General features: G+C 52.4%; 11 protein-coding genes across 11 annotated transcripts; 4 read left to right on the top strand and 7 right to left on the bottom strand.

Annotated features, from left to right (window-relative positions):
* Window positions 1-259: 259 nt before the first annotated feature.
* Window positions 260-2167, bottom strand: N7498_003282 (uncharacterized protein; the record flags this gene model as incomplete). Its single annotated transcript, XM_058450344.1, has 9 exons — window positions 260-480; window positions 538-651; window positions 701-890; window positions 943-1043; window positions 1091-1367; window positions 1416-1555; window positions 1607-1673; window positions 1723-1838; window positions 1885-2167. 9 exons carry the CDS (start codon window positions 2165-2167, stop codon window positions 260-262), a joined length of 1509 nt encoding a protein of 502 aa, XP_058309806.1.
* Window positions 2168-2919: 752 nt separating this feature from the next.
* N7498_003281 (uncharacterized protein) lies at window positions 2920-5400 on the bottom strand (the record flags this gene model as incomplete). The annotated part of the gene is made up of 1 exon (XM_058450343.1): window positions 2920-5400. The coding sequence occupies one exon, from the start codon at window positions 5398-5400 to the stop codon at window positions 2920-2922; it is 2481 nt and encodes an 826-aa protein (XP_058309805.1).
* A 332-nt stretch (window positions 5401-5732) lies between these two features.
* On the top strand, window positions 5733-6782 carry N7498_003280 (uncharacterized protein; the record flags this gene model as incomplete). The annotated part of the gene is made up of 1 exon (XM_058450342.1): window positions 5733-6782. The coding sequence occupies one exon, from the start codon at window positions 5733-5735 to the stop codon at window positions 6780-6782; it is 1050 nt and encodes a 349-aa protein (XP_058309804.1).
* A 320-nt stretch (window positions 6783-7102) lies between these two features.
* On the bottom strand, window positions 7103-11475 carry atg11 (autophagy protein ATG11; the record flags this gene model as incomplete). Its single annotated transcript, XM_058450341.1, has 5 exons — window positions 11352-11475; window positions 11151-11262; window positions 9552-11079; window positions 7361-9507; window positions 7103-7270 (listed from the first exon to the last, which is right to left on the bottom strand). The coding sequence occupies exons 1-5, from the start codon at window positions 11417-11419 to the stop codon at window positions 7103-7105; spliced, it is 4023 nt and encodes a 1340-aa protein (XP_058309803.1). The 5' UTR covers window positions 11420-11475.
* Window positions 11476-11592: 117 nt separating this feature from the next.
* N7498_003278 (centromere protein H) lies at window positions 11593-12442 on the top strand (the record flags this gene model as incomplete). The annotated part of the gene is made up of 3 exons (XM_058450340.1): window positions 11593-11770; window positions 11848-12019; window positions 12073-12442. 3 exons carry the CDS (start codon window positions 11593-11595, stop codon window positions 12440-12442), a joined length of 720 nt encoding a protein of 239 aa, XP_058309802.1.
* A 2553-nt stretch (window positions 12443-14995) lies between these two features.
* Window positions 14996-15486, top strand: nhp6 (high-mobility group nucleosome-binding protein; the record flags this gene model as incomplete). The annotated part of the gene is made up of 4 exons (XM_058450339.1): window positions 14996-15062; window positions 15132-15227; window positions 15279-15403; window positions 15454-15486. 4 exons carry the CDS (start codon window positions 14996-14998, stop codon window positions 15484-15486), a joined length of 321 nt encoding a protein of 106 aa, XP_058309801.1.
* Window positions 15487-16183: 697 nt separating this feature from the next.
* N7498_003276 (uncharacterized protein) lies at window positions 16184-18282 on the bottom strand (the record flags this gene model as incomplete). Its single annotated transcript, XM_058450338.1, has 7 exons — window positions 17686-18282; window positions 17126-17638; window positions 16844-17076; window positions 16681-16792; window positions 16526-16630; window positions 16294-16475; window positions 16184-16239 (listed from the first exon to the last, which is right to left on the bottom strand). Exons 1-7 carry the CDS (start codon window positions 18096-18098, stop codon window positions 16184-16186), a joined length of 1614 nt encoding a protein of 537 aa, XP_058309800.1. The 5' UTR covers window positions 18099-18282.
* An 845-nt stretch (window positions 18283-19127) lies between these two features.
* On the bottom strand, window positions 19128-20222 carry N7498_003275 (CCDC174 family protein; the record flags this gene model as incomplete). Its single annotated transcript, XM_058450337.1, has 1 exon — window positions 19128-20222. The coding sequence occupies one exon, from the start codon at window positions 20220-20222 to the stop codon at window positions 19128-19130; it is 1095 nt and encodes a 364-aa protein (XP_058309799.1).
* A 460-nt stretch (window positions 20223-20682) lies between these two features.
* N7498_003274 (homoserine dehydrogenase) lies at window positions 20683-21851 on the top strand (the record flags this gene model as incomplete). The annotated part of the gene is made up of 3 exons (XM_058450336.1): window positions 20683-20716; window positions 20774-20788; window positions 20836-21851. The coding sequence occupies 3 exons, from the start codon at window positions 20683-20685 to the stop codon at window positions 21849-21851; spliced, it is 1065 nt and encodes a 354-aa protein (XP_058309798.1).
* Window positions 21852-22400: 549 nt separating this feature from the next.
* On the bottom strand, window positions 22401-22869 carry N7498_003273 (uncharacterized protein; the record flags this gene model as incomplete). Its single annotated transcript, XM_058450335.1, has 2 exons — window positions 22401-22739; window positions 22804-22869. The coding sequence occupies 2 exons, from the start codon at window positions 22867-22869 to the stop codon at window positions 22401-22403; spliced, it is 405 nt and encodes a 134-aa protein (XP_058309797.1).
* Window positions 22870-24055: 1186 nt separating this feature from the next.
* On the bottom strand, window positions 24056-27556 carry N7498_003272 (uncharacterized protein; the record flags this gene model as incomplete). Its single annotated transcript, XM_058450334.1, has 1 exon — window positions 24056-27556. The coding sequence occupies one exon, from the start codon at window positions 27554-27556 to the stop codon at window positions 24056-24058; it is 3501 nt and encodes a 1166-aa protein (XP_058309796.1).
* Between the last annotated feature and the right edge of the window lie 407 nt (window positions 27557-27963).

The following is a 27963-nucleotide window of genomic DNA, read 5'->3' as shown; positions in this document are numbered from 1 at the left end:
GTACGTATACTGGGGTGAATAATGGCCAACCCCCTCAAAACAAAAGGAAGAAAAAGACGCAGGCTACTTTGAAAATAGTAGATAGATTGTTACTTTGACACATTCAAGAGACATTCAGAGATCATCTAAAACAAGACCTTGGAAGGATGTATAAAAAGACGGTCAAGCCGAGCATTGATAAGCTCTCGTGGTACGCTCTTTCCTAATGGCCACTACTCACGCCCGTATACATACTGGGAAGCCTCTTGGAGCTCCAAGCTCACAGCATGTACCTAAAGAGTGGAGACCGATCACCCATCGAGTCAGGATCGGACGGATACTGCGAAGGATCAATACGATGTCGGTTTCGGTTGATGCGTTGGTACGTAAATCGCATGATGACAGTGGCGATCATGCCAACGATCACGAATCCAAGTTCCAGTGAATGACCGAGGATGTATTGCGGCGCGTCCTGGGTGCGATAGAAGTTCGAAGCCATAGCTAAAAAAGGTACCTCGTCAGCTACTTTTGGAAGATCTGGGTAATAGTCAAACTCACCTCCTGCGAGATTTCCGAGACCGATGTACATGGCCATTCCGGCGGCGCGCTTATAGTCTCCGGCCAGGTTGGCGCTTAACCAGGTCACGTTGCCGGGGAAGGCAGGGTAGATTCCTTGGAGCTCAATTAGTCTGCGTTGGATTCTGATTGCTGGTACGCTTACCGATCACCGCAACGAACACTCCAAAGTATACCACGCCGGGCACGTTGCGGCCGCTGGATGCGAGACAGATGATGAAACCGATAGCAATCAAGGCCATGAAGAACAGGACGAATGGTGATCTTTGTTTGCGGCGGTCGGAGAACCATGCTGCGGAGACGGCGACGACTGCGGCCGTGATGTAGATGGGAACCTTCACATTCGACAGTTAGTGACGGGTTTAAAGAGTCTCAAAGATGACCCACAGTAAGCAGCTGAGCGGTAGATGACTTGTATCCCAGATCTTTAATAATGGAAGGAAGGAACAAGGAGATCCCATACAGCGGACAGGTGATGCCCCAGTACACTTTGACCTCGTTAGCACCGACCACGCAGCTCGTCGTGACAACTTACTAAACAGCCCGAGATAGATCTGCCAGTCCGTAAACGCATCAATAACATACTTCATGTGGAACTCAGCCTCATCCTGCACCATCTCACGCTCATCCGCCGAGTTCTGGATCCGCAGAGCATGGATCACAAAACGGCGTTCCTGTTCCGTGAGAAAGGTCGCCGTCTCGGGAGAATCATGGATGGCGAATGGTGCAAAGAGCGCTACTATTATCGTGAGAAGGCCTTCGAGGATGAAGATCCAGCGCCATCCAGCGTAGCCTCCGACGCCGTCCATTTTCTATGTCAAGTTAGTATAGCGGAGTCTGAGGTGAAAAGGGGAGCGTACTGCAATGCCGTACGCCAGCAGTCCGGAAAATGCACCGGCGATACTGGCCGCGCTGAAGAACAAGGCTTGGCGGTATTGGGCTCGGTGGCGTGGGTACCATAAGGTGATATAGTAGGCTACGCCGGGATATAGACCGGCCTCTTTGGTGGATTAGTATGTACTGTAGCTTTTGGAAGGAGATTGGAACGTACCGGCAACGCCCAGAAACAGGCGGGTTGCGAGGAGGCCGCCGTAGTTTTGCACAATACCCATCAGTGTCTGTAGGTTTTGGTCAATATCATTGCACAGCCATTGAAATGGGACCTACCATCACAATTCCCCAAGCCACCATGATCAGCGGTAGCCATCGCGAAGGCCTGAGCTTTTTGAGAAGGAGATTGCTCGGCAATTCGAAGACGCAGTAAGTAAAGAAAAAGACGGTCACTATCAGCTGTCAGTTCCAAATCTGAAAACGTCCCTGGAAACATACAAGTCCAATTGTACTGCGGGCCGGTCATGTTCAGATCCTCGACCAAACCCTCAATCTTGGCGTTGCCGATATTGCCTCGGTCCAGGAATGCCAGGAGATACAACAAGCTGAGCATTGGAATCAACCGCAGGTCCATCTTGCGCAGTACTGCCGCTTCGTCTATCGATGCAAACTCGTCCGAGCTAACGGCGTCCGACTCCTGAATCGGACTTTTCTCGTGTACCACCACCTTCTCGACATGGTGCTCGGAGACTTTCTCCCGTGTCTCTGTGGAGTCTAGCATTGCAGAGATTGTGTCAGATAATCTACAAGCGCGGAGATATCATCGTGTGTATTTATACTCGGGCTGCGCAACCCCGAATATTCCCGCGTTGAGACCCTCGATCCCTGCCTTGGCATGAGGCTGGCATACCTACCCCTCATGCCAAGGCAGGGATCGAGGGTCTCAACGCGGGGTGTACTTGCTCTCGTCTTAGAAATAGACAGATAGTCTATGCGGCCGATCTTGATGTATAGCGTCTCACGGGCCTCACACTAAACCCTCGGAGGCAAGTCTGTAGATCAACGTTTTTGAAGACTGGTTGGGACCTTGGAACAAAGTCTGCCGTATCTTGATTCGAGCTACTGAAAATAGTTCTTTGATTCTTTAAACACCTGGCGCATTGCTGTACTTTCTGAAGCTTTTACTGTGTACCATAATGACTTGGAAATTGCCATAGCCTATTTTCCCACCACGAGAACCCCACTCGTTCGTCTAATTACTATAGACTACCCCTGTGGCTTGCAGCAGCTGATAGTGCTGAAATATCTGGTAAGTTACATCAGCACGTATCTTGATGTGCGGAGAATCACGACTGCGGATGCCCTAAAACACCCATGTCCAGGCGAGACCGTCTTCTTAAAGAAGCTTAATTGCTCTCTTATGGATTCAGAGCTGTCAGTGGATGAGTAAAAGTCCGATATGTATGTCACTGTCTGTCTTACGTATTGATTCGGATCGACGATGTGAAGGTACTTTCAGATTTTGGTTGTAAACTAAAGATATTCATCATCATCCATCGACGGCTGATCCTCTTCAAACCTGGCGGGAGCCTCATTACATGATGTCCACACGGGCGCTTGCGGCTCCCGAGGTGGGAGTGATGGGGTTACAGGTGCAGGTGCGATGATATTCGCTTGGGGAGGCGACAGCCAGGGGAACGAGACCGAAGTGCCGTTGATGCGAATCTCTCCCATGAGTTTGCCGAGGCTTAGCTGAGAAGGCTCGTCCACATACCCATCCCATAGACCAAGCAGCTGCGCAACAAGGCGAAAGACAGCCACGCCTATGGTGATGAGGGGTGCCAACAAGGTTGACAAGTGGGACCATCGCCAGAGCATTGTCACGGTCACGTATGGAAACGTGGGTGCATCGGGCTGGAGGCAGTAGCCGTCGCACGTGTCTGAGAAAATGGGGTGGGAGTATGCCTCGCACAAGGAGCATTCAATGACATACCAGCTCAGTGTCACGAAGGTGAACCAACCGAGCATGGTGAGTTGGATTTGTCTGGATACGGGGTTTCGCTTCCACAAACGGGGAAGCGGAATGGCGGCGTAAAGACGACCATCAGAGGGTATAAAGTAGTTGCCGCCCTGGTGAAGTGCCTTCGGACCATCTTTCGGAGAATTTGGCCGGGAGACAAGATCCGCCTCGTGAACAACATGCTTTTCCAGGCTGTTGAGTCCTTTCTTCACCTCTGTGATGTTTCTTGCCAAAGATGACAGCTTGTCGTGCAGTCTGTCCAGGTCCACTGAATTCGAGACGTTCTTATCGGCTTCCTGAAGTCTTTCCAATAACTCTTGCTCGTATGCTGCTTCTTCCTCCTCTTCCTTTAGTTCAGTCTGATCGTCCATTATAGCGTTTAGATATTCAATGGTATCATCTCCCAGATCCATATTTTCTCTGCCGGATTTGACGTCTTCCATGACTGTTTCAAGGCCACTCTTGGGCAGTTTGGGCCGAAACACGGGCGGCCTTGATAGTTTACCGGACTGAGCGTCGGGAACAGACTCCGGCTTTGTGTTTTGCTCTGGACTTGGTTCTTGAGGTTTGGGTTGGATATCCACAGATGGTTTCACAGGCGGCTTCGTCTGCTGGGTCGAGGCTTCGGTCTCCTTTGGAGGTGCCGGCGGAGGAACAATGTCCTTGGTCAGATCGCTCGGTAGTTCAGTCACCCGTTCAGTCACCTGTTCAGTCATAGGAGTATCGATCCATGCACCAGTAACTCTAGGCGTCTTGTCGTAGATCTTTCTTTCAAACAACTTCGGCGGTTCCGGCGTCTGTATCGAGTCCAACCTTGGACTTTCAGTCCTCGAGAGCCTCCTTAACAATTCTTGTGAATCTCGCTTTGTGGTGGTCGGTTTGGTGAATGTGGAGTTTTTGAAAACCACTATGGGTGTATTGGGAATCGGGGCGCCGTCGCCCGGTGCTGCAGTCTGGTCTAAGCCGGACGTCCGTTCACTTTTACCTTCTTGTGCTTCCTCAACATGGGGATTGACGTTGCGCTCCCCAAGAGCATTTCGATTCCTCAAGGCGGGCCGGCCAAGAGAACTTGACGCAGGAGCATCAGCGGGTGTAAGTTTGGATACAGCAGGCTCCTCTACTTTCGATCTCGACCATGGAGCATGAGCACGGTTCTCTTTTTCTTGTGTCTCTGAAGCACTGCTGCCGCTGACGTTTCTGGTCCAGTCCTGTCGTCGCGCGGCGCGACTTCCCCAGGTACGTGGAAGGTTCAGAGATGGACCGCGCTCGCCATCATCCTCAGACACAAAACGCTCTTGCTCCACCTGTCCCTTGACCTGTTCGTCACGTCGCTGCAGATTATCCGCTGTTAGAGCTGCGCGAGCTCCACTCTTGGCTTTGCTGAAGATTGGAGAATCCTTGCCCGTCACACGTCGTAGGCGCTGCTCGTCCCTGGTGTAATCGGTGGTCCTCCTCGCAGAACGTGGTGGGTAATCTCCAGAGCCATCAACTAGACCCGCATCTGAGAATGTGTATCCATCACGAGACACTGCATCGTGACCCTGGCTTCGATCTCTCGGCTTCGAGGACGATCGGTTGAGGCGATTTGTCGAACGGGCTGCGAGGGCAGCATCCCAATCGTCATACGCAACGTAATCAGCTATCGTTCCATCCTCCTCGATTCTTCGGTAGACATCCGCCAGTTCCTCGGGCGGGTTCGAGGTCTCAGATAACGGGGAGCGCGCAACAAACGGCTCGCGGGTACGTCGAGGACTGGGGGTCGAACCAAGTGGCGCGCCGTCATCGGACATGCTTGCGTGCGATGCAGCTCGATATGCGCCAGCTAGAGTGCCGGTGCGAAAGGCGTGTCGAGAACGCGTGCCATTCTGTTTGGATGACGGGAAGGCGTCTAGATCAAGGTCGTAGTTAGACTCGCGAGCGTGGCCAAATGGAGATTGGTGAAGGTGATGCTTTTGACGCGCCAGCGAAAAGTCGTTCTTGTGGGGCGTTGACATGGCGAGAGAGAGAGCCCTTGCGCTGAAGTGAAGCTTCTCAGATGGTAATCCAAAGTAAACGCGACGGAGATCCCGCATTCCCCGAAGGGGTTAGGGCGCCGGTGAGCTTGACTTGGCTTCGGCACCTTACCTTATCCACCTTTGTCCCCTTCTTACTTTTTTCACTATTTGCAGACGTGACCTTCTTTCCTCTTCAGTTCGACTCGAATCATGAGAACGCCGCTTATGACCTGAGACATGTGACCTGTCACTCGCCGTGATCATTCAACACCACACGCGAGGATACAAAAAGCCAGCCCAGCCTCAAGCTACCTCAAACACCACCATACACCATGACGAAGTCCTCTCGTCGCAAGAAGCCGTCGACGCCGCCCTCGGGCGCCTCGACACCCACGTCTGGTCCCATCCCACCATTCACCAAAGTCCCGGCGATCCTGACACCCTTCGTCGAACCACTTTGCTATGAAGAAGTATACCTCGTCCACATCGACACTACCCACACGGACCAGAAATGGCAGAGCTTCCTAGTTCCATCCATCGTCAACATCGTGGTAGCCGTCGTAATCGCCGTACGCGCCTACATGGCCATCAGCACATACCCAGCACTGTTCAAGATGCTATTCGGACTCCGGAGCTCTCTGAGCGTGGACACGGCCACCGTGTCATGGATGCAACAAACCGCAATCATTCTTCGCCGGACGGGCACGATTCTCATCGACTACTTCCTCGTGACACTTTTCCTGTCCTGGCCCTTCCACTTCGCGCTCGGACCCGTGCGCTGGCGCCGTGCCGTCGGTTTCCGCGATCGCGAGGTCGTCGTGCGCCGTAGCGCCAGCAGCTGGAGCCGCAAGCTCGAACGCAACACGTGGATCCGCGACAACGATGCCATGCGTGACAAGATCGTCGCTGCCGTTACACCCGAGCGCATCGGCAAGACGGGCTACCTGCTTGTTGACGCGGACTGGAATCTGGACTATCCTGCCATGATTCGCGCCCACGGCCTAGTCGACCGGATCCGCAAAGGTGACGGCGTGCAGTTGGATGAGTTCCGCACGGCTGTGCTGGTCCATACCGATACTGACGGCTGGCTGATCTGGCGGGTCGGGGATGAGAACACGCCTGCTGGACTCCAGCGGTCTGAGCAGCGGGATCAGATCCTCGCCTTCCGCGATAAGTTGGCTGCCATGGGCAAGGAGGATCTGTTCTTCCGCTGGGTTGAGGTGGTCCAGTGGGAAAGCTCACAGCCTGGTGGGTTTACTCCGGAGAGGCAGAAGTCTGCTATGCTTCAGGCCAAGCAGATGTTTGAGGAAGAGAATGTGGATTTCAGTAGTTTCTGGGATGATTTGGGTGGCATGGAAGGCATGGATATCTCTGAGACATGACATTTCACCCACTTCTGAACAGTTTAGTTTCTAATCTAACAATAGATTTTGATGTCGTTTTGTTATTTGGTGTTTTCCAAGTGTTTGATGCTATTACTTAATCCCGTAGCATGGCTTTCCTACGTCCTAATTTACTAGAAAATTGGCCAAAGAAACATGCTATGATTCGTACTGCTGGGTATCTCAGGGTAGTCCCATCAAGGGTCATATATCGAGCCTCCAGCCGCTTAACCGCGGATTTGGGAGATCTAAAAACGCAATAAAAAGACATAGGAAGAAAAAAAAACAATCCACAATACGCCCCACAGCCATTCCGCAATCTACTTCTTTCGCGGATCATCCTCATGTCGATAATCGAGCGACCACAGCTTCTCCCAAGGACGTGATCGACCACCTCGGCGGGTGGACGTCGACCGTGACGGAGGAGACGCTGGAGACGTGGCGAGGCTGTCTGACCGAGGCTGTAGCAGGGACGCAGACGTAGGATCCTAGAAAGAAGGAAGTTAGCCCGCAGCGCTGGGGAAGAACCCGGGAAAAGCAGTACTTTTTCACGGGCCAAAGAGCAGATCGCGGCGAACCTCGTCGAATATCGGATCAGCATCTCGATGCTGGAAGCCGGTGTCGGCCTCAGCGGGACGGACAAGATCCGTGGCTGAGTCGTTGGCCCTTTGCGAAGGCGTAGGAGTACCCCGCTTGGAGTTGGAGCTATCGCGACGGCTGTCTAGACTTTTGGAGAGCGTCTGGGCGACGGTGCTGTCTTCGTTAGGGCGTTTCACGCGAATGCTGCCTTTGGCGTCGACATTTGCAGACGCGACAGTGCTTTTCGAGATTCCAGGCGTAGCGGGCGCGCCGGGCTTTTCTTCCGTGGCATCGATGAGGTACCAGCGAAGACCATCTGACAGTTCGAAGGGATTTTCATCTTCCAGCAGTGAAGCGCCGTCGCTGGCATCGCCAAGAGAGCGTCGATCGGGGCCACCGCCATTCAGGGACCTTGATAGATCAACCACACGTTCCTCAATTTTGTTAATGCGGGCAAGAAGCCAATCTCGTGCTTGGAGTTTGTGGGTGTCTTGCTCGCGTAGGAAGTAATGCGGTGCACCGACGTTAAAAGCCGCCCAGGAACGGATGGCTTGGTTGCGAGTGGGCAAAAACAGTGCGAGGTCTCCTTCTTTGAAGGAGCGATAGGCAATCTTCTCGTGAGCTTCGCTCTGGACCCGATGGTACTTGTCGCGGTACGACTTGTATGTTTTGGCTTCTTTCGACCATTTCCGGGCAAGTGTTTCAATGTCCTTCATGCGTTTGATGACCGCTTCGCCGAAGATAGAGACATCGAAGAGAGCGATGCTTTCTATGAAAGCAGAGAATTTGGCTTCCTCTTCCTCTAATGTTTCGGCTTGCATCCAGCCGAGTAGCGACGTGTCGGGTTTCGCAGAGACAATGCCGGACTGGGTGAGACTTTCCCCGAGACCAGACAAGGCATTGACCTTGGAAGCTCGTTGGACAACAAGTTGACCCTCCTGCTGGATGATTGCGAAGCCCAGCTGCTCGAGCACCCATTCCAGCTTCTCAATTTGCTCGTAGAGTTGCTTGGAAAGGTTGAGAGACTTGGTGCCTCTAGCCTCGAACCGTGCCACAGCTTGTCGCTCCGCCTCAGAGAGTGTTTCACACTTCTTCTCCCACTCTAGCTCTCTATCCTGGAAGCTCTGAGCCCGGGACTCGGCATCAGCCAGTTTCTGCGAAAGATCTGCATGTCTACGCTCTTCCTCGGCAACTCTCTCGCGCTCTTCCTCGGAGCCGCGCTCTCCTGTTGACATTTGAGACTGCAAGGAGTTCAACTTCGAACGCTCCTGTTCCAGCTCAGCTCTTGCGTCATCGAGTCCCGTCCGGGTTTGCGAAAGCTCTTCGTTGAGGCGGACCAACTCAGCTTCACGCGCTTCGAAATTCTTTGTATGCTCCTCTGCTTCTGACTCGAGTTGCTTAATTCGCTCATCGAGAGACCTATTCTCGGCCATTGCCCTCGATGCGCTCTCATCTGCATTCCTGGCGTGGATCGAGAGCCCTTCCGAAAGGACCTCGATGGCTTTGATGATGCCAGGAAGTTCCTCGGGCACGGCACCTCCGGGAGACAAGCTCATGAAGGCTGCCTGGAGAGCGCTATAGTTGTCTTGGTCTTTCTGGTCGGAATTGTTTCGCTGGTGCTCGAGTTCGTTAACCTTCGTCTCCAGCTCGCGCTCCTTGTTCTCGTGAGCTTGGATGCGTTCATTCAGATCATCGACCCGGCGTGCGTCTTCGGCAGAGATGGCCTGAGCGCTCTCCAGATCAGCCTCGAGTTGATGTATCCGTTCGTCGGTTTCCTGCTTCTCATGGTCTCGACTGTCCATGAGCCTGTCGAGTTCCTCCTCGACTTCTTCGTTGCGCAGCCGGAACTTTTTCACTTCCGCCTCCAAGTACCTTCGCTCATCCTCGAACTCACGCTGACGTGCTTCGAGGTTCCCAATGAGATCTTTCTTTGTAGATTGAGCCTCTTGGTACTTGTCGGAGTTGGTTTGGCGCTCGGCGTGGGCCTCTTTGTGAAGTCTCTGGACGGTCTCCTTCTCGGCTGCCAGCTCCGCCTCGAGTGTAACGATGCGTTGGACAAGTGCCCTGTCCTCCGGGGGCTGGGTCATCGAGACTCGTCGGGATGAGACTGAAGAACGTCGGGATAGGGCATCCGGGTGTGGAGACGCTGGAGGGGGAAATCAGGTGCAAAATTGCCGCTAGATGGGCGACTGATATGGCTTTGGCGATGAAGCAGATCCTCGAGTTTGCGGACCCGGCTGTCCGACCCCTTGAGCCTATCTTCTAGCTTCGCTTTCTCCTCTTGGAGACTCCGAACCATGTCATCACCGCGTAGCAACATAGAGCTTCGGCTCAGATCAAACACACTGCCATTTTTGAAGGCTTTCGCTCGTCGTCTTTGCTGACGCGTGGGTGCATCCAATTCCTTAAACTGTTGAGATAAGTCTTCTGCAATTTTAGTCAAGGAATATTTTGACCGTAGGTCTTCAATATAATTTTCAATCTCTTTTCGGCTCACTTCAGGCCATTCATCATCTTGCCCTTGTAGGTTAATTTCGATTCCGGGAGCAGCGGAGTCTGCAGATGAGATGAAATCTCCCATGGTTTTCAGCCACTTCTTGCGTCGACGCTGCTCCTCATCTCTCAACACAGCCATCTCCTCGGCCAAGGTCAGGGAATCGGTCTTGATTTTGTCGCTCCATTCCCGCCGCCGCACCGACTCTACTAAAATGGACCCATAAAGCATCGGCATCTGCAAGACACCGTAGATGACGTCAAACGCGTTACTGTTCACATCCAAGTTGACCAGATGAGCGTGAGCATCGGCCAGTCGTGATTCAATAAAGGAAATCGTGCGCATGTGTTGGAGAGCCGCTTTTTCTGCGGCGCCGCGGCGCCGCACAGCTTGCTCCAAGGCCTGCTGCATATCTGCGCCGAGTTCCAACAGCGATGGAAGAAGGTTTTGGGTGTGGTTGAGCGCAAGCCTGGAAACATTTGCGAGCATCTTTTGATTGTTTGGGAGGCTGAGGATATGTTCATAATCGGAACCGATCTTCTTTGCAACCGTTTCCACCTCTTCGAGCAAGCCCTCATCTCTCTCGCTGGGCGAAATGCTCACCTCATCGACCAGTTGTTGAGTGTCCGATGCAATAGCGCTGACGGCCTTCTCAATATCCTGGACCTGCCCAGCAAAGCGCGGCGACACAGATGCCGCCTCCGATCCGGCTTGTTGGACCTCGGCCATATCTACAAAGTCACGAAGAGTCCCCGTAGGCCGACCCTTGTCTTTCTTTGGCGTGGATGGGCGGCCGATGAGTGGGGAGTCTTTGCGAGCGGGGATCTTCTCCAAGGTCTCGAGAGCAGTATGCCAACCATCCAGGGCCGCCTGCTGCTCTTCCAAAAGGTTGTTCGCCCATTCCTGTGCCTCCTGGAACCGATGTTCGAGGTTGCCCACGTGAGATTTCAGATTCTCTAGAGCAACGCCCACTGCACGATTGATGACATCCGTTCGCTCATTATGTCCCCGTATGTTCTTATCGGTGATTCCGCAGCGACTAGACAACTCAAGAGCCCAGCTCCGTCTCGTCATAAAGAGGTTCCGCCATGCCTGCAGGTCGTTTTGGTCTGTGAGGGAGGCCGGAGGCTTGCTCGGCTGAAATGGTTCGGGCGGAGGTAGCTCCGGAAGCTCGATCTCGCCGGGTTCGCTCACGTATTGTCGGTCATACACGAAAATCTCGGTCTTTAGTATTTGTAGAATGTATTAGCATGACCGCACTCATCTCTAACTGGAGAGATGGCGTAGCTCCTTACCTCGGTGGCTAGGGTCTGGATCTTGACATTCTTGCCGCGGGCAGTCATCAAGATCTGTCTAGCCGGTGGGATCGACGTACTTCGAACGATCCATGATTTGAGTGCCTCCAGGCTGGGAACAAACGGTGTTAGCATACATGTGCGTGAAACTAGGGGAATGACAAGGTCTCCCGTCATCTCCACACCGATAGGGAAGCTTACGAGGCAAAAGCGACCGGATCAGCTAGTAAATGCTCACCCGAGTGAGCAATATAGATGTGTAACGACATTCCCCCTCCTCACTCGCCGAGCGCAGAAGCTCGAGATTCCAGAGAAGTGGGAGGGGATGGGCTTTGTTACGAGGATGTAGGGAGAGGAAGCTCTCTCCAAGTCGGCGTATCAACTCCACCGCCTCCGCGGCATCACACGACAAGGTACGCGCGCCGGGTCCACGAGATCCTCCATGGCTGCAAAACTTGGTCAGTCACTGCCTCACCTGCTGCCGGGTGAGGCAATCCTCCTCGATTACGCTGCAGATGACTCCCGCGATATCGTGCCACTCTCCGACAAAGAAGCTCTAGTCCTGCAGCTTGCCAACCAGGTCCAGGAACAGCGGCTGGAAAAGGCGTTGCTGGAACAAGGTACGTGTATTGCTTGGCTTTTCTATTCTTTTCGTTCTTTTGCTTTTTTATGCCTCATTCGACTAACCCTGGTACAGAGCTTGAGGTGCTTTCCGGCGATAATGTGGAAGAACAGCTCGCGATCGCGGAGCGCGAGTTCCTACAGGCGCGATCTACCTACACCGTCAGGAAGAAGGCCGCTCGCACCATCCTCATGACCGATCCCATCCTCAAAGCTGTTCACCTGAAGACAACTAGTCCTCCCGAACGGTTTGTGTTCCCTGTTCATGTTTTGGTTCAAAGTGTCTAACGAAACTGCACAGGGCACTACTCCGCCTTGTCAACCGCCGCGATGTGCTTGCGCTTGCACATGAGAATCTCGCTTCAGCACACGACCTAGTGCTAAAACAGCTGTCTAACTCGGAGGTGGAAAATCTACAGATCAACAAAGAGAACCAGGAGCTAGTGCGCGAGCTCCTGGAGCTCACGCGGCAGGATGACTCCTGGAGAGAGAAACTGCAGGATGCAACCCTTGCATCACAGTTGGACGACCTTGAGACCGATCTCAAGAAGCGCAAGGCACAATGGGAGGTTATGAAGAGCGTTGCCAGTGCTATGGTGGTTGGCAGCGGGCTCAACTGGGCCGACGACGAGAAGCTTGAAGCTTTGGTACTTGACGAAAGTGACGACTGAGACGCGTCTGGATGTTTTGATTGGCCATACCCCGGGGATTTGAAGCACAAGGCGCTATACCCAACTCATTAAGGTTGATTTTCAAGGATATTTTTACCGTTTCGGAGCTGCCAAGCCAGGATAATAATACATATGACCACCCTAGGCTTCAGTCAGTGTGGCCGTGTAAGACCTTGACCCACGCCCTACATCACCGCACCCGCAATGACGGAGTGTAAGGATGAAAAAGGCGCACGGTGGACTGTCTATGCACCAGTCAGGACAGTTCAAAGTGCCCTAGGGTAGCAAAGCCAGCGGAATACGGAACTAGAGAGAGGTTTTCTGTGGTCATCAGAGCTGTGGCCGTGGAAACCTGTCGAGTATTGCAAGAATTACACAGTCAAGGGCAATACGACGCGACGTGCGGACTCTATGACGCTCTCCTCTCGGAAGAAGTGGAAGGGCTGTAACTTACGGTACGGGCTGTATCGCCGGTACTTCGTACTGGCGGTACTTTGCTGTGTAGCCGATGTACCGGAATGTTGCAACTCTGCTAGGGAAAGTATGTACCCTGCCCTTGCTGTGAAGGATGGGCTTTCATGCACATCTCCACTGCCAAATCCCCTCGCAAGATACTGCAGACTCCACTCGCGACATGACAGCCAGCTGCCCCAATATTAGTAGCTTCTGGTCAAAGATACCGTGCTGTAGACGCGTCGCTTGTAATCAACAGGGCCAATTGAGCTCAGACTTCAAGTCGGACCGTTTATCCAGCCTGTCTGACCCAGCAAGTTGGATCGCGATCGTCGGGTCCAAATACAAAACACCGATGAAGGCGGCAGGTCGCGTTCATTAATAATGGTATCGCGTCGCCATTACCGCGTCCTCTTGTTTTGATTTTCGAGGCGATAACCCGATGCTGGGTACCTGGGACCCAGACATAGCCGTATTTCCAATCGGTGGTTACTCCAAAAGGGCAAGCCACGCTCATGACTGAGCAACGCTCCGGCAACGGAGCCCTTACCTCGAGCTAGCTTCCTCGGGGAAGCGTCTTACACGGGCCGGCAGGGTCAGCCTAAGTACTGTACTCTGAACAGTAGTGTGCTGTGTTCACGCGCACTCGGTTACTGGGGGAAAGGCGATTTGCCAAGACGAAGCTCCGTACAGCGGTCACTTTTCAGGCTTATTGCCAGTACAGCCAGGGTGCCACTATGCAATCGCAATTTTTCGGTAGCTGCCCCCGCAGCTTTTTTTTTGGAAGCAAAAATGCAATGGACTGCATATTGAAAAAAAAAAAAAAAAAAAAGTGTGCCATAAGCTTATAGAGATAGACCTCGGTATCGCCCAGATGTTTACTTGGAGACATACATTTGATCATGACTAGGTAGTTTGAAACGGATTTTTAAACAGAATTAATCTACTGAGGAACGAAATGAAGCATTACTACAGCTTCCCCGATTATTTGATACTTATTTGAGCGTTGGTGGCCTCGGGGTGGAGGGAAGAAGACCATAGTATTGTAGAATGCGTATTGACCAGGTACTGGGTACTCGCCTGGAGTCACTTTACTATGGGTTACAGCGTACTCGGTACGACGGCTGCGCGGTTTATGGGAATGGATCATGGCGTATTACTCCACCGCGAGATTGGTCAAGTATGTTACCGTCTCTTACAGAGAGAGAAGAACACAGGAAAATCTTTCCAGCAGCATTCAAAAAAGAGAGGGAAAAAGGGAAAAATAGGAAAAGAGCATATATAAAAGTATCAAATCGTCAAAAAAACACGAGTTCGAATACCAATATTGGCCATAGTCCAAGGGGGGCTGCGTTGGCAGAGGACAGTTACCCATACATGACATGGAATACGGTACATTCCCCCAGTCAGCAAAACAGCAGGTGCCCTTGCTGTGCAGCCCACCCTTTTATCCTTTTCCCCCTCTCTCGCCCTTTCCCCCTACTACTACGCTGCCCCCTCCCACTCTCTCTCTCTCTCTCTTCTTCCTACACTACCACTCTCCCCCCATACACTATTTTTGACCATACAAATCAGGTACTGCATATCCCCCCATCTATATCAACCCCCGCCATTTGAACTCCCCATTCTCAACACCACCACCCTCTCTTCTTTTTTTTTCTCGTTCTTTTTCCCCTTGATTCTCTTTTTCAAGGTCATCGCGATTGTCTTTTTTCCTTCAACGCGCGACCGCGCGCGACGTCGCGCGCTGCACTCCATCTATGTTTTCCAGACCACCATACTAACCTGACCTTGTTTTATTCAAATAGGTCAAATTTCAATTTCTAAAACAAATTCAAATGTGAGTTGCAATTTTTTCCCCCAGTCGGGGATGTTTCGGTCGAGTTGAACCTGTTGCGCCTCGGAGCGCGTTCAAACGGCGCGCATTGCTCCATGTCGCGCGCGACGAAAGTCGCCTGACTGTCCTTGACACCTTTACTGTTTTCATTTCGCTGTCCTTCGTTGATTCATTAATTCGCGTCCCCGAATCTGTCCAAGTCATGTTCGATCGATATCATGATCAAGCTCCCGTACCAGTACTGACTGTTTATCACAGCAACCATGCCTAAGGAGAAGACTACCACTACCCGCAAGGGCGGCAAGGAGCGCGTCCAGCGCCGCAAGAAGGGTATGTTGACTCTCCGACCGGGCGCAATTGGCCCCATCTGCTCTTTGCCTTGATCCTAACTCTCTCCAGACCCCAACGCCCCCAAGCGTGGTCTCTCTGCCTACATGTTCTTCGCCAACGACAACCGTGACAAGGTTCGCGAGGAGAACCCCGGCATCTCGTTCGGTAAGTCAATTGGTTCGCGCGTTTTGTAACCCCCTCTAACACCCACCCCAGGCCAGGTCGGCAAGAAGCTCGGTGACAAGTGGAAGGCTCTGACCGAGTCCGAGCGCAAGCCCTACGATGAGAAGGCCGCCACCGACAAGAAGCGCTACGAGGAAGAGAAGGCCAAGTACCAGGCCGTAAGTGCAAATTCCAACCCCAATGTCATACACGACTAACACCAATCCAGGGTGGTGACGACGAGGAGGAGGAGTCTTCCTAAGCGCCTCGCCGCAAATCTCGATTGCGCAGCCGGCGTTTGTGTTTCTTTTCGCTAATTCTTCGGTATCGTTTTATCACTTACGGGCTTAACGGAATGGTCTCCACGGTGGTTTCTGCTTGCTTTATGATGGCCTCGGAAAGGCTTTGTCAATTTTGAATGGGAAACGGATCCTTCTTTGACTCCATCTTCTTTCTTGTGCTCTGGTTCTGTTCGCCGCACTGGGTTGTTCTGGGATGGAGAGATGGCCAAGACTGGCGTGCGAGATTTCCGACGCCCGTCGGGCTTTACACTTAGTCTAATCAATCCAACTATGTTTCCCGGGATTTGTTTCCATCTCGTAGAGTTACTACACACCATGCACCTGCGTTGTGGCCCACGCTTCAGGTCACCTTGTGCTTCATCAGGCTTCTTCATATACATGATGACCCCAGGGAGTACTATAGACGAGGAAAGGAAGGTATCAAATACACTAAGTGAAGGGGCGAGAAGATCATTCTCCCGAGCCGAAAAAGTCCACAATCCAGCTCCAACGCATACTATCTTGAAATTAGAGCCTGCAAACATATCTCAACGACTCCCAACGGCATCATGTAAATCATTAAAAAAAACCAATCCAACTTTTATTCGTCATGCCAATCATTACCAGCATAAATCATGATTCATAAAGGCCTAGTGCACCCGTCTTGTCCTTCATGTCCTAAGTAATGAGCGTCAATGCTGCATCCTCCATCGCACCCAGGAACTCGTCGGCATCTATTCAGATTCATTAGCACAAAGATTGAGGATGTAAGCCAGAACAACACTCACCGCTGCGCGAAGCAAATTTTAAAATATGCTCTCCACGAGGTGTCACGGGTGGGTTGTAATCCTCCGCCGACATGAGAATGGTAGGTCTCAACTCGCGCACCAGTACCGTGCGGTGGTCCAGACGGCGAAGCCATCCACGCCGGCCGAGGTGCGGCGTCACGAACGCGGTCCAGACGGGAGTTCTGCTGATATGAGATTCCGATCCAACGTGAGGGGGGAGAATAGAGCTTACCGGTCCATGTCGCTCAGGTGGACAGACGCTTGCAGTCTTATGGCTCCGGATACCGTATCGTGGTAGATGCGTAGGGCGTGTCGGTAGTTGTTGTCGAGGATTTGGCTAGATATGTCAATTACAGGGTGGACGAAGGGATTTTAAATCAGACTCACCCGCCAAAGAGTTCTTCTTCATCTTCCATTTCATAGTCCCGGATATTATCAACGGGTCGGCCCGAGTCTTGGGAGCGGAGGGCCAAGAATGTGCAGAAGAATACAACCATGCCTGATGACCTGGTTAGATATGACTTGGTCTCGAACAATGTGAGATACCTACTCTCAATCGTTGTGAATTTCAGAGTCGCCCATAAAACAAGTTGGGTTCCGCCATGCCGTCTTCGACACAGTTGAAGAGAGGAACCTTGTCGGATAATTTCCAGCATGTTGAGGGGTAAGCAGAAGTACTCGCTGGGTCTGCTTCGGTGGGGAGTTTTGATAACAATTCGCACGCGATGATCACTGTCCCGCAGGAAGAAGTATATAGTCATATTGGAAGAGTCGTTGAACGCGCTGTCCGATAATCAGCACTATAATATAGTCAAGTTTGCACCCAGCTTACAGTTGAAGAAGCTGCTCGAATCCCTGTTCTTTGAGCAACTGCTTAATTCCAGACTGGGGCTCCCCAAAGCAACCTGCCTTGTCTGGAGTATTCGGAATTGGAGTCTCCGAGTCATAATTGGAAAATGCTTCTCTGATCCAATGGTACTGAACGGCTTCTGAAGTGTTGGATTGGCTGGTGGCCGTGGTCGCGGATGTAGACCCTGTCAATATGGAGCTTGGCGCGTCCGGCGCATCCGGTGCAGATGGAGGGACGTCAGAGAATGTGCCGGATATAGGCGATTGAGGTGATAGAGGTGATTGAGGAGACCGGTGCGGCCGAGGACGCTCAAAGGAGCGACGGCGTGGCCGACGGTCGCTGACCGGACTTGGAGGATCGGTGCTACCACCCGAAGATAGATTGCGACCCAGAGACATGCGCGCGAAGCGCGCTGCAACACGCTTCTCTTGGGAAGTCATGAGTGTCTTGATCCCGCTGCGGTACCCCGCGATAAGTGGCAAGTCGTGAGCACGGCTTTATACGAGTCAGTATATGATCATCCCGGAGACGGCTGATCTTACTCTCTCATCAAATCACTAATCTCCCGCAGAAACGTCTTATACTGTGCCAAACGTGTTCCAAGGGAATACTGCGACTCGTCCCAGAAGAAACGGGACAAGTCCAGCCAGACACGCTTGTAGCCGGCCTGAGTGGCTTTGCCGCCGTCGAGACGGCCAAAGAAATCCAAAATATCCTCGATAGTGTACTTCAGACTAAAGCGCACCAATTCCAGATCACCTTGAACGAGAGGCCAATTGCGGCGATAGCGAGGATCTTTGATCGTGTCGTCCAGGCTGCCTAGCGTTGAGCTGAGGGCATAGAAATCGGACATAAGAGCGGTCACCTCCGTCGCGTGCTCGGGAAGAGGGGCACGGAAGGTGCTGAAGCCGGCCGCCGCATCTTCGCACTCATCGGCAGATAAGCGCAGGTCCATCAGGTCAAGCCATTCGAATGATGAAGGAAACACGAGAAGTGCGAACACACAAATCGGCGGATTTCTCACGTGCAGATTGCGGCTCTTCTCCCTTGCGTTTGACGTGGTCGCGCGCGAATGGCGGGGCGAGTTGTGCAAGGTGGGGGTGTGATCATTTCACCCAGATTCTGGGTGGTGTGGCTATCTTGCCCTGGTAGATGGGGTAAATCCATAAGGTAAGACCCTTGCTCAGCTGGCATACCCTATCTCCGGGGATTGAAGCAGGGCATGGGATTGTTTTGACACAAGTCCATGGTTCCCCACTCTCGAACCAGGGTTCGTCTCCCCACATATCAAGGTTCGGAATAGGCCAAGGCGAACAGTCATCTCAGTAGGCAAGAGAAAGGAAAGAAAGAAGAGGAGAAATGCCTGAGGACATATCCTAGGTTATATGGACTCCCCACTAACGCAATACTCAACAAATGACAATGGTGTTGCCTATACTCCGGCCCTAAGTTGAGGCTGTGCAGTCTATGTAAATTTGAGGCGCCTAGCGCGATCGGATCGTACTATTGTCTAATGCCTAAATTCAAATTAACTTTGGAAGATACAAGAAGATCCATCGGAGCATCTTGAGACCAGTCTTCCTGGGTTCTGAAGTTTTTATGATGTCTTTCTTTCCTTGGCCGTCCTGTTTTTTTGGGGGTTTTTTTTTTTTTTTTTTTGGAACAAGCCACCTCTAAGCACGCTATAGAACTATCTCGCATCTCATTGCCACTTCTGCGCCGTGCTAAGCAGTGTAATATAATTGGGGACGGTCCTCGATTTCTAGCTCGTTACTCTATTTCATTACATATTATTCAAGTGGGATTTGGGCTTGGGATGAACCTCTAGTCTAAGGTCAACACAAGGCAACGACGTGGGAACATTGCCTTGTGATTACAGAGTTCTATTTCAAGAGTGAAAATTTAAGGAAATCCATAACTCGCTTTAACTGTAACCGTTCCCAAAATGCTATATCGCTAAACATACAAGACTAAAACCCTTTCCTTATGTGCTTGTTGCCTTTGTATCGGGAAATCCACCCAAGAACCGCACAGCCAGCCTCTTACTCCGCAGCTCCTGGACCTGCCGCCGCCGGTCATCAATAGTAGCCTGGTGCTCCGCGGCCCTGGCCGACAATCGGTCCCGCTGGCGCTGCGTCTCCTCTCGAGCCCGTTTCAGCTCGTCCATTTGCTTCTGCCGCTCCGTTTCATCACGTGAAAAGGCATAGAATCCCGTTCCGCGATTTCGCACTTCGGCATCGGCATCGTAGTGTCTCTGATCCGGTGGTGTGGCTGACCGGTCCCGACGAGCGGCAAGATTAGCCATATGCGATGCGATATTTGCGTCCGGATTGAATGCCTCCGATTGGACAGCCTCGCCGTAGATCAAATTCTCCGGCCTGTTTGGTCGCCATCGTTCTTGCATCGAGTGGCCTCGTTCCTCTTCCTCTTTGGCGCGCACAGCTTGGGCAGCCTCGGCTCGGGTGCCGCGGCGGGAGCGACCTAACTCGTCCTCGTAGGATATCATAGATGCATTGTCGTCATCATCATCATCATCTTCTTCCTGGGAGTTTTCAAGGGCCTCTTCTCTTTTGCGTTCCTCATTTGCCCATTTGCGATCGAAATCCACGAGCCCCTCTTTCTCCTTGCGACGCAACCGCGACAAGTAGTCCTCTGGGCGGTTGGATCCGCTCGGTGTCTCATCTTCATCACTGCTGTTGCCTGCAAGATAGAGTCCCTTCTTCATATCCTCGTACTGGCGCACCTTCTCCTCCATGCGGCGCTTGGACCGACCCAGCGTGACGTCGTCGATGCCTCCGATGTCCTGGCTTCGTTGATGGACTTGCTTGGAGACATGGTGGTCATCCTCTTGAAGATCTGCAGCTGCGCGCTTCTGGGCACCTTTGTTTTGTTTGCCGAAGATGTCGGATTTAGGGTTCTTGGATGGTCGTTGGCGACCCTGGGTTGAGGAGTTGGAGTTCTGCGAGATGAGGGAGGATAGTTGACTGGTGAAGGAGAGGGTGGAGGAAGATGGGAGGCCTTGTGTTTTTGATGATTTCTCACGGCGTTTCCCGTAGAGGGAAGACTGATCTGAAGCCATAGTATAGTAAGTGTAGCTCTGGAAACTTGCGACGGGCGCGAAGTGAAAGTCGGCGTTGATTGCGATTGCGATAGGAGATAAGAATCGGTGCCTGGCTTTGCTGGCGAAAATTGACTCGGATGATCTACGGCTGTAAAATGGTGGACATCATGACTTAAGATTGGGAATTATTCGATCTAGGTGCAGGTTTTAATGCTTTCTGGATACTTTTCAACTAGTTTTTGACTGCATTATCTAGTAGAGTAGAGAGTACTAAGTCGGGATTCCGATGGCCGCAACCGGCCGTACCTGAGTCAGCGCTGGGCTGCCCCGCGGACCCCACGAGATGACGAGCTCGGTGATTGACTCGATTTTAATCTTTGCATTTCCCGACTCGTCGTCCTCCGTTTTATACTTGCGCCATTCAATTGAGCGTGATCTTGTCCTGTCTTGAACCAACTGAACCCATTGGCTCTTCACCATGTCTGCCAACCCTATCTATCTCGGCGTCGTTGGTGAGTATTCTTATCTCAAAAAGATGTTTCCAGCGAGATGTTAACATTTCTATTCAGGCGTCGGCGGTGTTGGTACCGCATTCCTCTCCCAGCTCGCTCATCTCCCAAATGCTCCTAAGCTCGTCCTTCTCGCCCGCTCCTCGCAGACTCTCCTCGCTCCGGCACCGGCCTATTCGCCGGCGATCCCCCCGGCGATTGGGCCACCGCGTCGGCGACTCCCTCTTTGAACAAGACCGGCGCTCTGCCCGCCGAGGAGATGGCCACATACCTCGCCTCGGCTCCTGGACGTGCTATTCTGGTCGACAATACCTCCGATATCAACCTGGCCCGGTCGTACCCCACATTCTTGAAGAAGGGTATTTCTGTCGTGACCCCCAACAAGAAGGGTTTCTCCGATGACCTTTCTCTGTGGAAGGAGATCTTCTCCTCGGCCGCTCAAGGCAAGGCTCTTGTCTACCACGAGAGCACTGTCGGCGCTGGCTTGCCCGTCCTGTCCACTCTGAAGGACCTGGTCGCTACCGGCGATAAGGTAACCCGCATCGAGGGTGTCTTCTCCGGTACTCTTTCTTTCCTCTTCAACACATTTGCTCCCGCTTCGGGCTCCTCAAACGCCCAGTGGAGTGCCGTCGTCACCCAGGCCAAGGAGTTGGGCTACACCGAGCCTGATCCCCGTGATGACCTCAACGGCATGGATGTCGCGCGCAAGCTCACCATCCTGGCCCGCCTGGCTGGTCTCGAAGTCTCTCGCCCGGATTCTTTCCCCATCGAGTCCCTCATCCCCGCCGAGCTCGCTTCGCTGCCATCCTCTGCGGATGGCATCTCGCAGTTCATGACCCGCTTGCCGGAGTTTGATGCCCAGATGGCGAACATCAAGGATGCGGCCGAGAAGGAGGGCAAGGTCGTCCGTTATGTAGGCAGCATCGACGTTGCGAGCAAGGCCGTCAAGGTCGGTCTGCAGTACTTTGACAAGGACAGTGCCATTGCTGGCCTGAAGGGCAGTGACAACATCATCAGTTTCTACACCAAGCGGTACGGTGCCAACCCCGTTATCGTGCAGGGTGCTGGTGCTGGTGGCGAGGTCACTGCTATGGGTGTGTCGACTGACCTGCTCAAGGTCATGGAGCGTTTGCACTAAAGCACTTTTGGCGAGATAGAGAACAGTCCTATGTATATCCCGATCGCAACTTTATGAAGCAAACTTTCTTTGACAGAATTAGTAAATGTCATGTATAGTTAACAGCGGCGCGGATGAGCACATCTGTCATTGCACTGCAGTCCTCATTGGCGATCACGATATCATGATACTGCTGAAGTAATTCCTTGCGTAGTATCAACGGTCTTTGTACGTCTTGTCTATTGGTATTAGCCCAACATGTACTCCGCACAGACTCCGCAGGGATTTTTTTGATAAAGGCACATCTACCTCTCGACTTTCGACGGCTTCGGCCGATTTGCAGACGTCGTATCAGTCGTGGACTATAAGAATCATAGAAATATTCACATTAGAACATATGACAGCTGAGTCCCCGAATAATGCATAGGACCTATGCCCTACAAAGTCTGCCGAACACGGGTATCACCCGGCAGATCAAGTTAACACCATAAACGCCATGACACAAACCAAACACAATACCAGACCGGCAATCACGCAAATAATGAAACCGTAGACACCATTCCGCATAGTTCAAGCTCGTCCGGCCCTGCGTTTCACGTCTTCATTGCCGGAATGCACTCGCTCATCTCTAGCAAGGGCCACATTCTCCTTCTCTGCGGTTCTATCCATCGACCCGCCGCGCGATCGTCCGCCCTCGCCTTCGCCGTCGGTCTCCACGGTGCCTAGTCCGAAAGATCGTCGTTGTCCATCCAGTCGTTCGTTCAAGCTCGGTGCGCGGGGGCGCTGTTGACCACGTGCGCGTCCGCCAATCCATGGGAATTCCCAGATGACTATTCGGTAGAGCCAGAGGCTGGCATCGAAGACAATGAGTGCGGCCCACGGGATGATGGTTATGAGGCCGAGGAAGACCTGTTTGGAGAGCGGGTGTTAGAGAAAAGGGAACGGAGATCACTGTTGTGCAAAGGAGACGTACGAAGATCCGCACTGCCCAGCTCTCGAACTGGATGAGCTGCGGCGGGAGGATGGAGTACCACGCCATGTCTCCGGTCTGTGGTGTTGTCCGGTGATCAAGGCAATAATTACTGCTCAGTGGAGCTGGTGGTGGTACTTGAGGTCAGTCAGACCTCTAACTTTATAGATTGCAGGCTGGGATTCCGTTTGTAAGCTCAATGTCTCGATTGTCGGAGCTGGTCGTGTGGCTTATTGTGGCACCCTTCCAAAATCCGGGGTAAGGGGATGATCAGCGGAAACGGTCGTTTGAGCAGGCGTGAGAGCAGAGCGAAAGAAGGTACTCCAGGAGCAGGCAATGAGGTATTAACGGAGATCGCGCCCCCTCTCCGCACGGTCCCTTCGGTCTGGAGAACTTGGTGACTGGACTGGTCGAGATGCGAAGGAGCAAAGCGGTGTCGGGAACGAGGGAGGTTGGGCGCGGCTCGGGTGCTGGTATGATCGTGGGAAGCTTGCAGGGGACACAGCAAGACAGCTCTCCCAAGGTCACAAGTCGTAAGTCGTAAGTCGGGGGAGTGGGATCCACCGCGGCAATCGACGAACGGGTGGCCCGGCAGAACCGCAGATCCCGTTTAGGCAACATGGAAACACCTCGGCGTCTATACAGTCCAGGGTGTCGAATCTACTTCCAACGTGCGGTGTTTTAGATATCCCCGGTGCCATACAAGCAAACAACAGACTCTTTCATTTTGTCAATGTCTCTTCAGATTAATGTTCCAATAGCGCGTAGCATAGTTCAAGCTCGGTGTTCACGGCCGCCTGGTGGGTATAGAAGTTACTTCAGAAGGAACGGTTTTGAATGTGTCAAGAGCAGATTTAACAGGTATAGAAAAGGATCGGAAAGTGTTCCCCGCCGTCTAGTATAGGGTATATCGAGTTTATCCGGTGAGATGACAAAAAACTTCACGAGAGCGAGAAAAACAACAATATAAAGACAAGTTGACGCCCTTATAGATGCATATGCATAACATCGCATGAATGCAAACAAAAACCACCCACAAAAACAGTGTCCGCTAGGTGTCTATCATGACGATATTAACCTCGATGATGGCTTAAACTCCACGAGCAAGATGCCCACTCTGTAACGACACCGGACATGCAAATCCTGCTGCTGATGATAACAAATGAGAATCGCAGAAAACAAAAAGGCACTACACCGGCTCTCCCGTATGCTAATACAACTTTAAACACAAATATAAAGAAAAATTTGATCAGAGTCAAACTGATGAAAAACGAACCCCGAGCCCGTCATACTCAGGTCTGGTCGGCGAGCTACCACTCCGTGGCCGCTTGCCATATATGTCTAGGGGCGGAGCTGGCGCTGTCGCATAGATATGGCTTCCATCATGGATCAGGGGTCCAGATATGTTCGGGTGGTAAAGCTGATAGGTAGGAACATGGCGAGGGGTCTGGAGCCTGACAGACTCATGCAGTCGCTGGCGCGCATCTCGGACATCGACACGATGCCCTCCGAACTGAAGAATTTGCGCAGGCTCAACTTCAGGGTTCCACGCTAGACTCATCTCCCTCAGTCGCTCGTCCACTGAGCCCAGTCTCGGGTGCGATGGAGGGATATGTGGATAAAGTACATCGGATTGAAGGGCGCTGTCTGAGATAGAACCACCTGGCCAACTGCTAGTACCGGAGAGTGTCTGCGATTGGACTATCTGTGATTGAGCTATCGGTTGTTGAGTCATCTGGAATTGCGATAGAATTGCCGGGGCGGCGCTGCGTGTTATCTCGCCCGGCTGTTGAAAGCTTGGAATGGGTGAGAACCGCGGTGGGTAACGGACCGGCTCTGTAGCCCAGGAGTGGTGTGAGAATCCAGAAGAATTGCGAGTGAGGGACTCAGGACCCGGAGGATCGGGAGCTCGTTGGAGTGGGCCATCAGAGAGGGTAACTTGGAGAGGCTGGGCTCCGGGCATGATGGCAGATGGATGGAGCACAGGAGGTGGCCTAGAAGATGAAGATAGGAAGGCCGCATCTGCCGGTCTTGAACTTGACCTTCTTGGACTTGACACTGTGATACTGATATCTTCGTCGTAAGGTAGTGGCGGTGGTGGATAAGGGAGAATAGTGGGAGTACTGGCAGACAGTTCCCGCGCGGCGGGGTGATATGGCATCAGCGAAGGTGTGCTAGCAGATATTTCTTGCACAGGATCGTATATGTGGGCAAGCGAGGAACGGCGAGAGTCCAGCCGGGACCCTGGCGCAGTTTGGAGCTCCACCTGGAGTAGCTTTTGACCGAGTAAGTCACCTCCGGGCTCACTGTATGTCGATCGAGCCAACGGTTCAGACATCAGTTCATAAGTTGTCACCTCATGAGCGAGCGGAGACGCAAATTGATAGCCTATCTGGCCATTGAGTGATTCCGCAGATGGTTTCATCTGCAACCCGGGAGCTGGTTCCGGACCTCGTAAAGGAGACATGGGCGCCGGTCGTCTTGTCGGAAGCTCTGCCTCGAGCATGCGTCGAGCTGCCACGCTCGCATAAGTTGGTATATTTTCTTTACTAACAGGGGCAGGAGTTGCAGAGACGTTCGGATTTTCAGCGGCTTGGCCGTTGCCATTGTCATTGCTGTATCGCCGAACGGCTGCCAATGCTTTCTCGGCCGCCGAAGCCAATATCGAAGAGCTTCCCTGTGATTCCGAAGATACTCGACTTGAAGAGCCTCGTCCCTGGATCGGCGAGACTTTGACCAACGGAGTGGCCGGTTTGGTACCACGCAAGCGATGAATACGTTTGGTGCGTTTTATTCTGTCCTTTGGCGGCCGCGATTTAGAATGTCGGTCAACCACCTGCCAGTCCTTGTAATCAGATGGAACAGGAGGACTTTGTGTTTTCGGAGACGGCTTCTCCGTATCCTGGCTTATCTGCGAAAGTGCCGGGGAAATTCGAGGTGCCTGTTTTGCTTCTCCGTCTGTTTCGTAGCCGTCTTCTGACTCATAGCCAGCCTGTCTAAAAATATGAGGAGGGAACAAATCCAGTTTGAAACGAGGAGGCGCCATTATTTCCTCGGGCGATTCTGCACGAGCAGACCCTGAGTCTGTCCAATTCCAAGTGGATTGGCGTGAAAGGCCCTCATCAGCAGATGATTCAGGGAATGATGACGATGAGCTGCTTGATCGATCAAAAACGGACTTTTGGTTGCGAAGAGCCTCCTGAGAAGAGCTTGGGGACATGCGGTCTATCTCATTGCTGATGCTTTTCATCAGTTGTCGCAGGTACTCACGCGCCTCTCGAAGAACAGGAGGATGTGAGCTCATTGCTGATTTCTTCGGAAATAGCTCAGCTAGGCTTGAGGCATGGGTCTCGTATTCTCTGTAATCGCGGACAATACCGCAGTCGTGGAAATGTGCCATCTTGTCTTTTGCAGTCTCGTAGGACTTGCAGAGGAACCGCGTTGCAACGATCAACCACGAGTCGTAGAATCCAGGGTCATTCTTATTCAAGGCGTCCTTGTACTCTTCGTCTTTGATCCTGAGTTCATCTCGGCAGAATCGCTGCACCACACTATGCATTTTGACTACGTCAACAACTGAGCTGCGGTAAATTGAGAAGAAGCCCCCGGCGCTGCTCTCAATCAGAGACTCGGTCAATCCTGGGATGCCAGGTGTAGGCGTTGTGTCAATGCCCGTGTCATCACTCGACTGATGCCCAGAGAGATTCTGGATGGACGAGGAATGATTATCGAGAGTCCGCTCAACCAATCCATAGTGGATAAGTGTTCCCAGGGTGGTGTCGAGGTCCGGATCCTCTCCTATCTGGGCACTCGACAGTATTTCCGCGTTTTCGGCAAGCATCGCGGCCTTTCCGAGATTGAGCAGGCCTACAGGAACATGGTGACCAAGAAACGAGAGCAGATTGATCAGATTCAAAGCCTGTCGGTGGTTCAAGCGGAAGAGATCATTCATGATGCCCAGGAATGGTTCAGCGAGTTTCTTGTCTGTCACTTGGTACTTCACGCGGTATTTCTCAATTGGCTTGCCCGTCGCGTTGAGACGATGGCCGATTGCATGAATGGCGAGTGGTAAGCACTCGTAGTACGTAACCAGTTCAGTGGCCTTGTGAACCTGCTCTTCCGTGGGCCTTTTAATTCCGAGGTCCTTGAACAGCAGTTTGCAAGCATTTTCAACTCGCATGCGAGGCATCGAGAGGCAGTACGGCTCAAATAGACGTTGCTTCTTCCGTAACGTCGCATCGATCGAGGTATAGATGATACTGCACCTCTTGTTCCACGGGAGAAAAGGTCGGAACTCATTGATATCATCATCGTGGTCAAAGGAAATTCCATCAAATACCAGCAGCCACTCATGGCGTGTCTGAAGCCAGTTTCGGACAGAGTTCACATAGGACTGGGACTTTTGATACTCAGGATCATGGGCCTCCTGGAGGTCAACTAGCGCGGCTGCTTGTGCGATTTCCCAGAAACATTTATATGACGACTCTCGGGACTTTGCATCGATCCAGAATATTCCACCAGGGAAGCTCTCGCGCTGTGTAAAGACGTACTGTCGGGCCAGGTGGGTCTTGCCAGATCCCGGGACACCAGAGATTAGAACGGCCATCGTCCGGTCTGCGCGGGCTCGAGCCTTAACTAAGCGGCTGTGTAGCACCTCCAGCTCTTTTGTCATGTCATAAAATGTCGCATTCGGATGAAAACCAGGGGGTGTGACGAAAAGGGGTGGTTCTCTATGGGAAATTTGCGAGCTGCCCATGTCAGATACTGATGACTTACGGCCGCCGTCGGTAAGGGGCACTCTTGGTAGAGTCGCCACAGAGTTGCCTATTGGAAAAAAGAGAGTCAGCAAATGCCTGACTTGGGAAGTGGGAGCAATTTGGATGATATCAGTTAGATTGAGGGAAAAGACGGGAGCCACCCTGAAAATAACGCAATGCAAGCTAAGTACATAAATGTAGAATCATAAAGTGAGAACGCACGATAATATGATCGGGGAAATATTCAAGAGCATGGTGGTCGAATGAAGATGCCCAGAAAGATGTCGGAAGACCCCAAAGATGGGTCATCGAGGAAGACTTCAAGATGAACGTCAAGGGTCACTTCACGGGGAACATCAAGCGAGATATCCGTAAATCGGAGCAGGGAGCAGGGAGGGTCGTAACA

Source organism: Penicillium cinerascens, assembly GCF_028974065.1.
Source record: "Penicillium cinerascens strain IBT 15544 chromosome Unknown contig_24_segment0_segment0, whole genome shotgun sequence".
NCBI lineage: Eukaryota > Fungi > Ascomycota > Eurotiomycetes > Eurotiales > Aspergillaceae > Penicillium > Penicillium cinerascens.
Note: the sequence above shows the minus strand (reverse complement) of the source record. Positions and strands in the feature narration are given on the sequence as shown.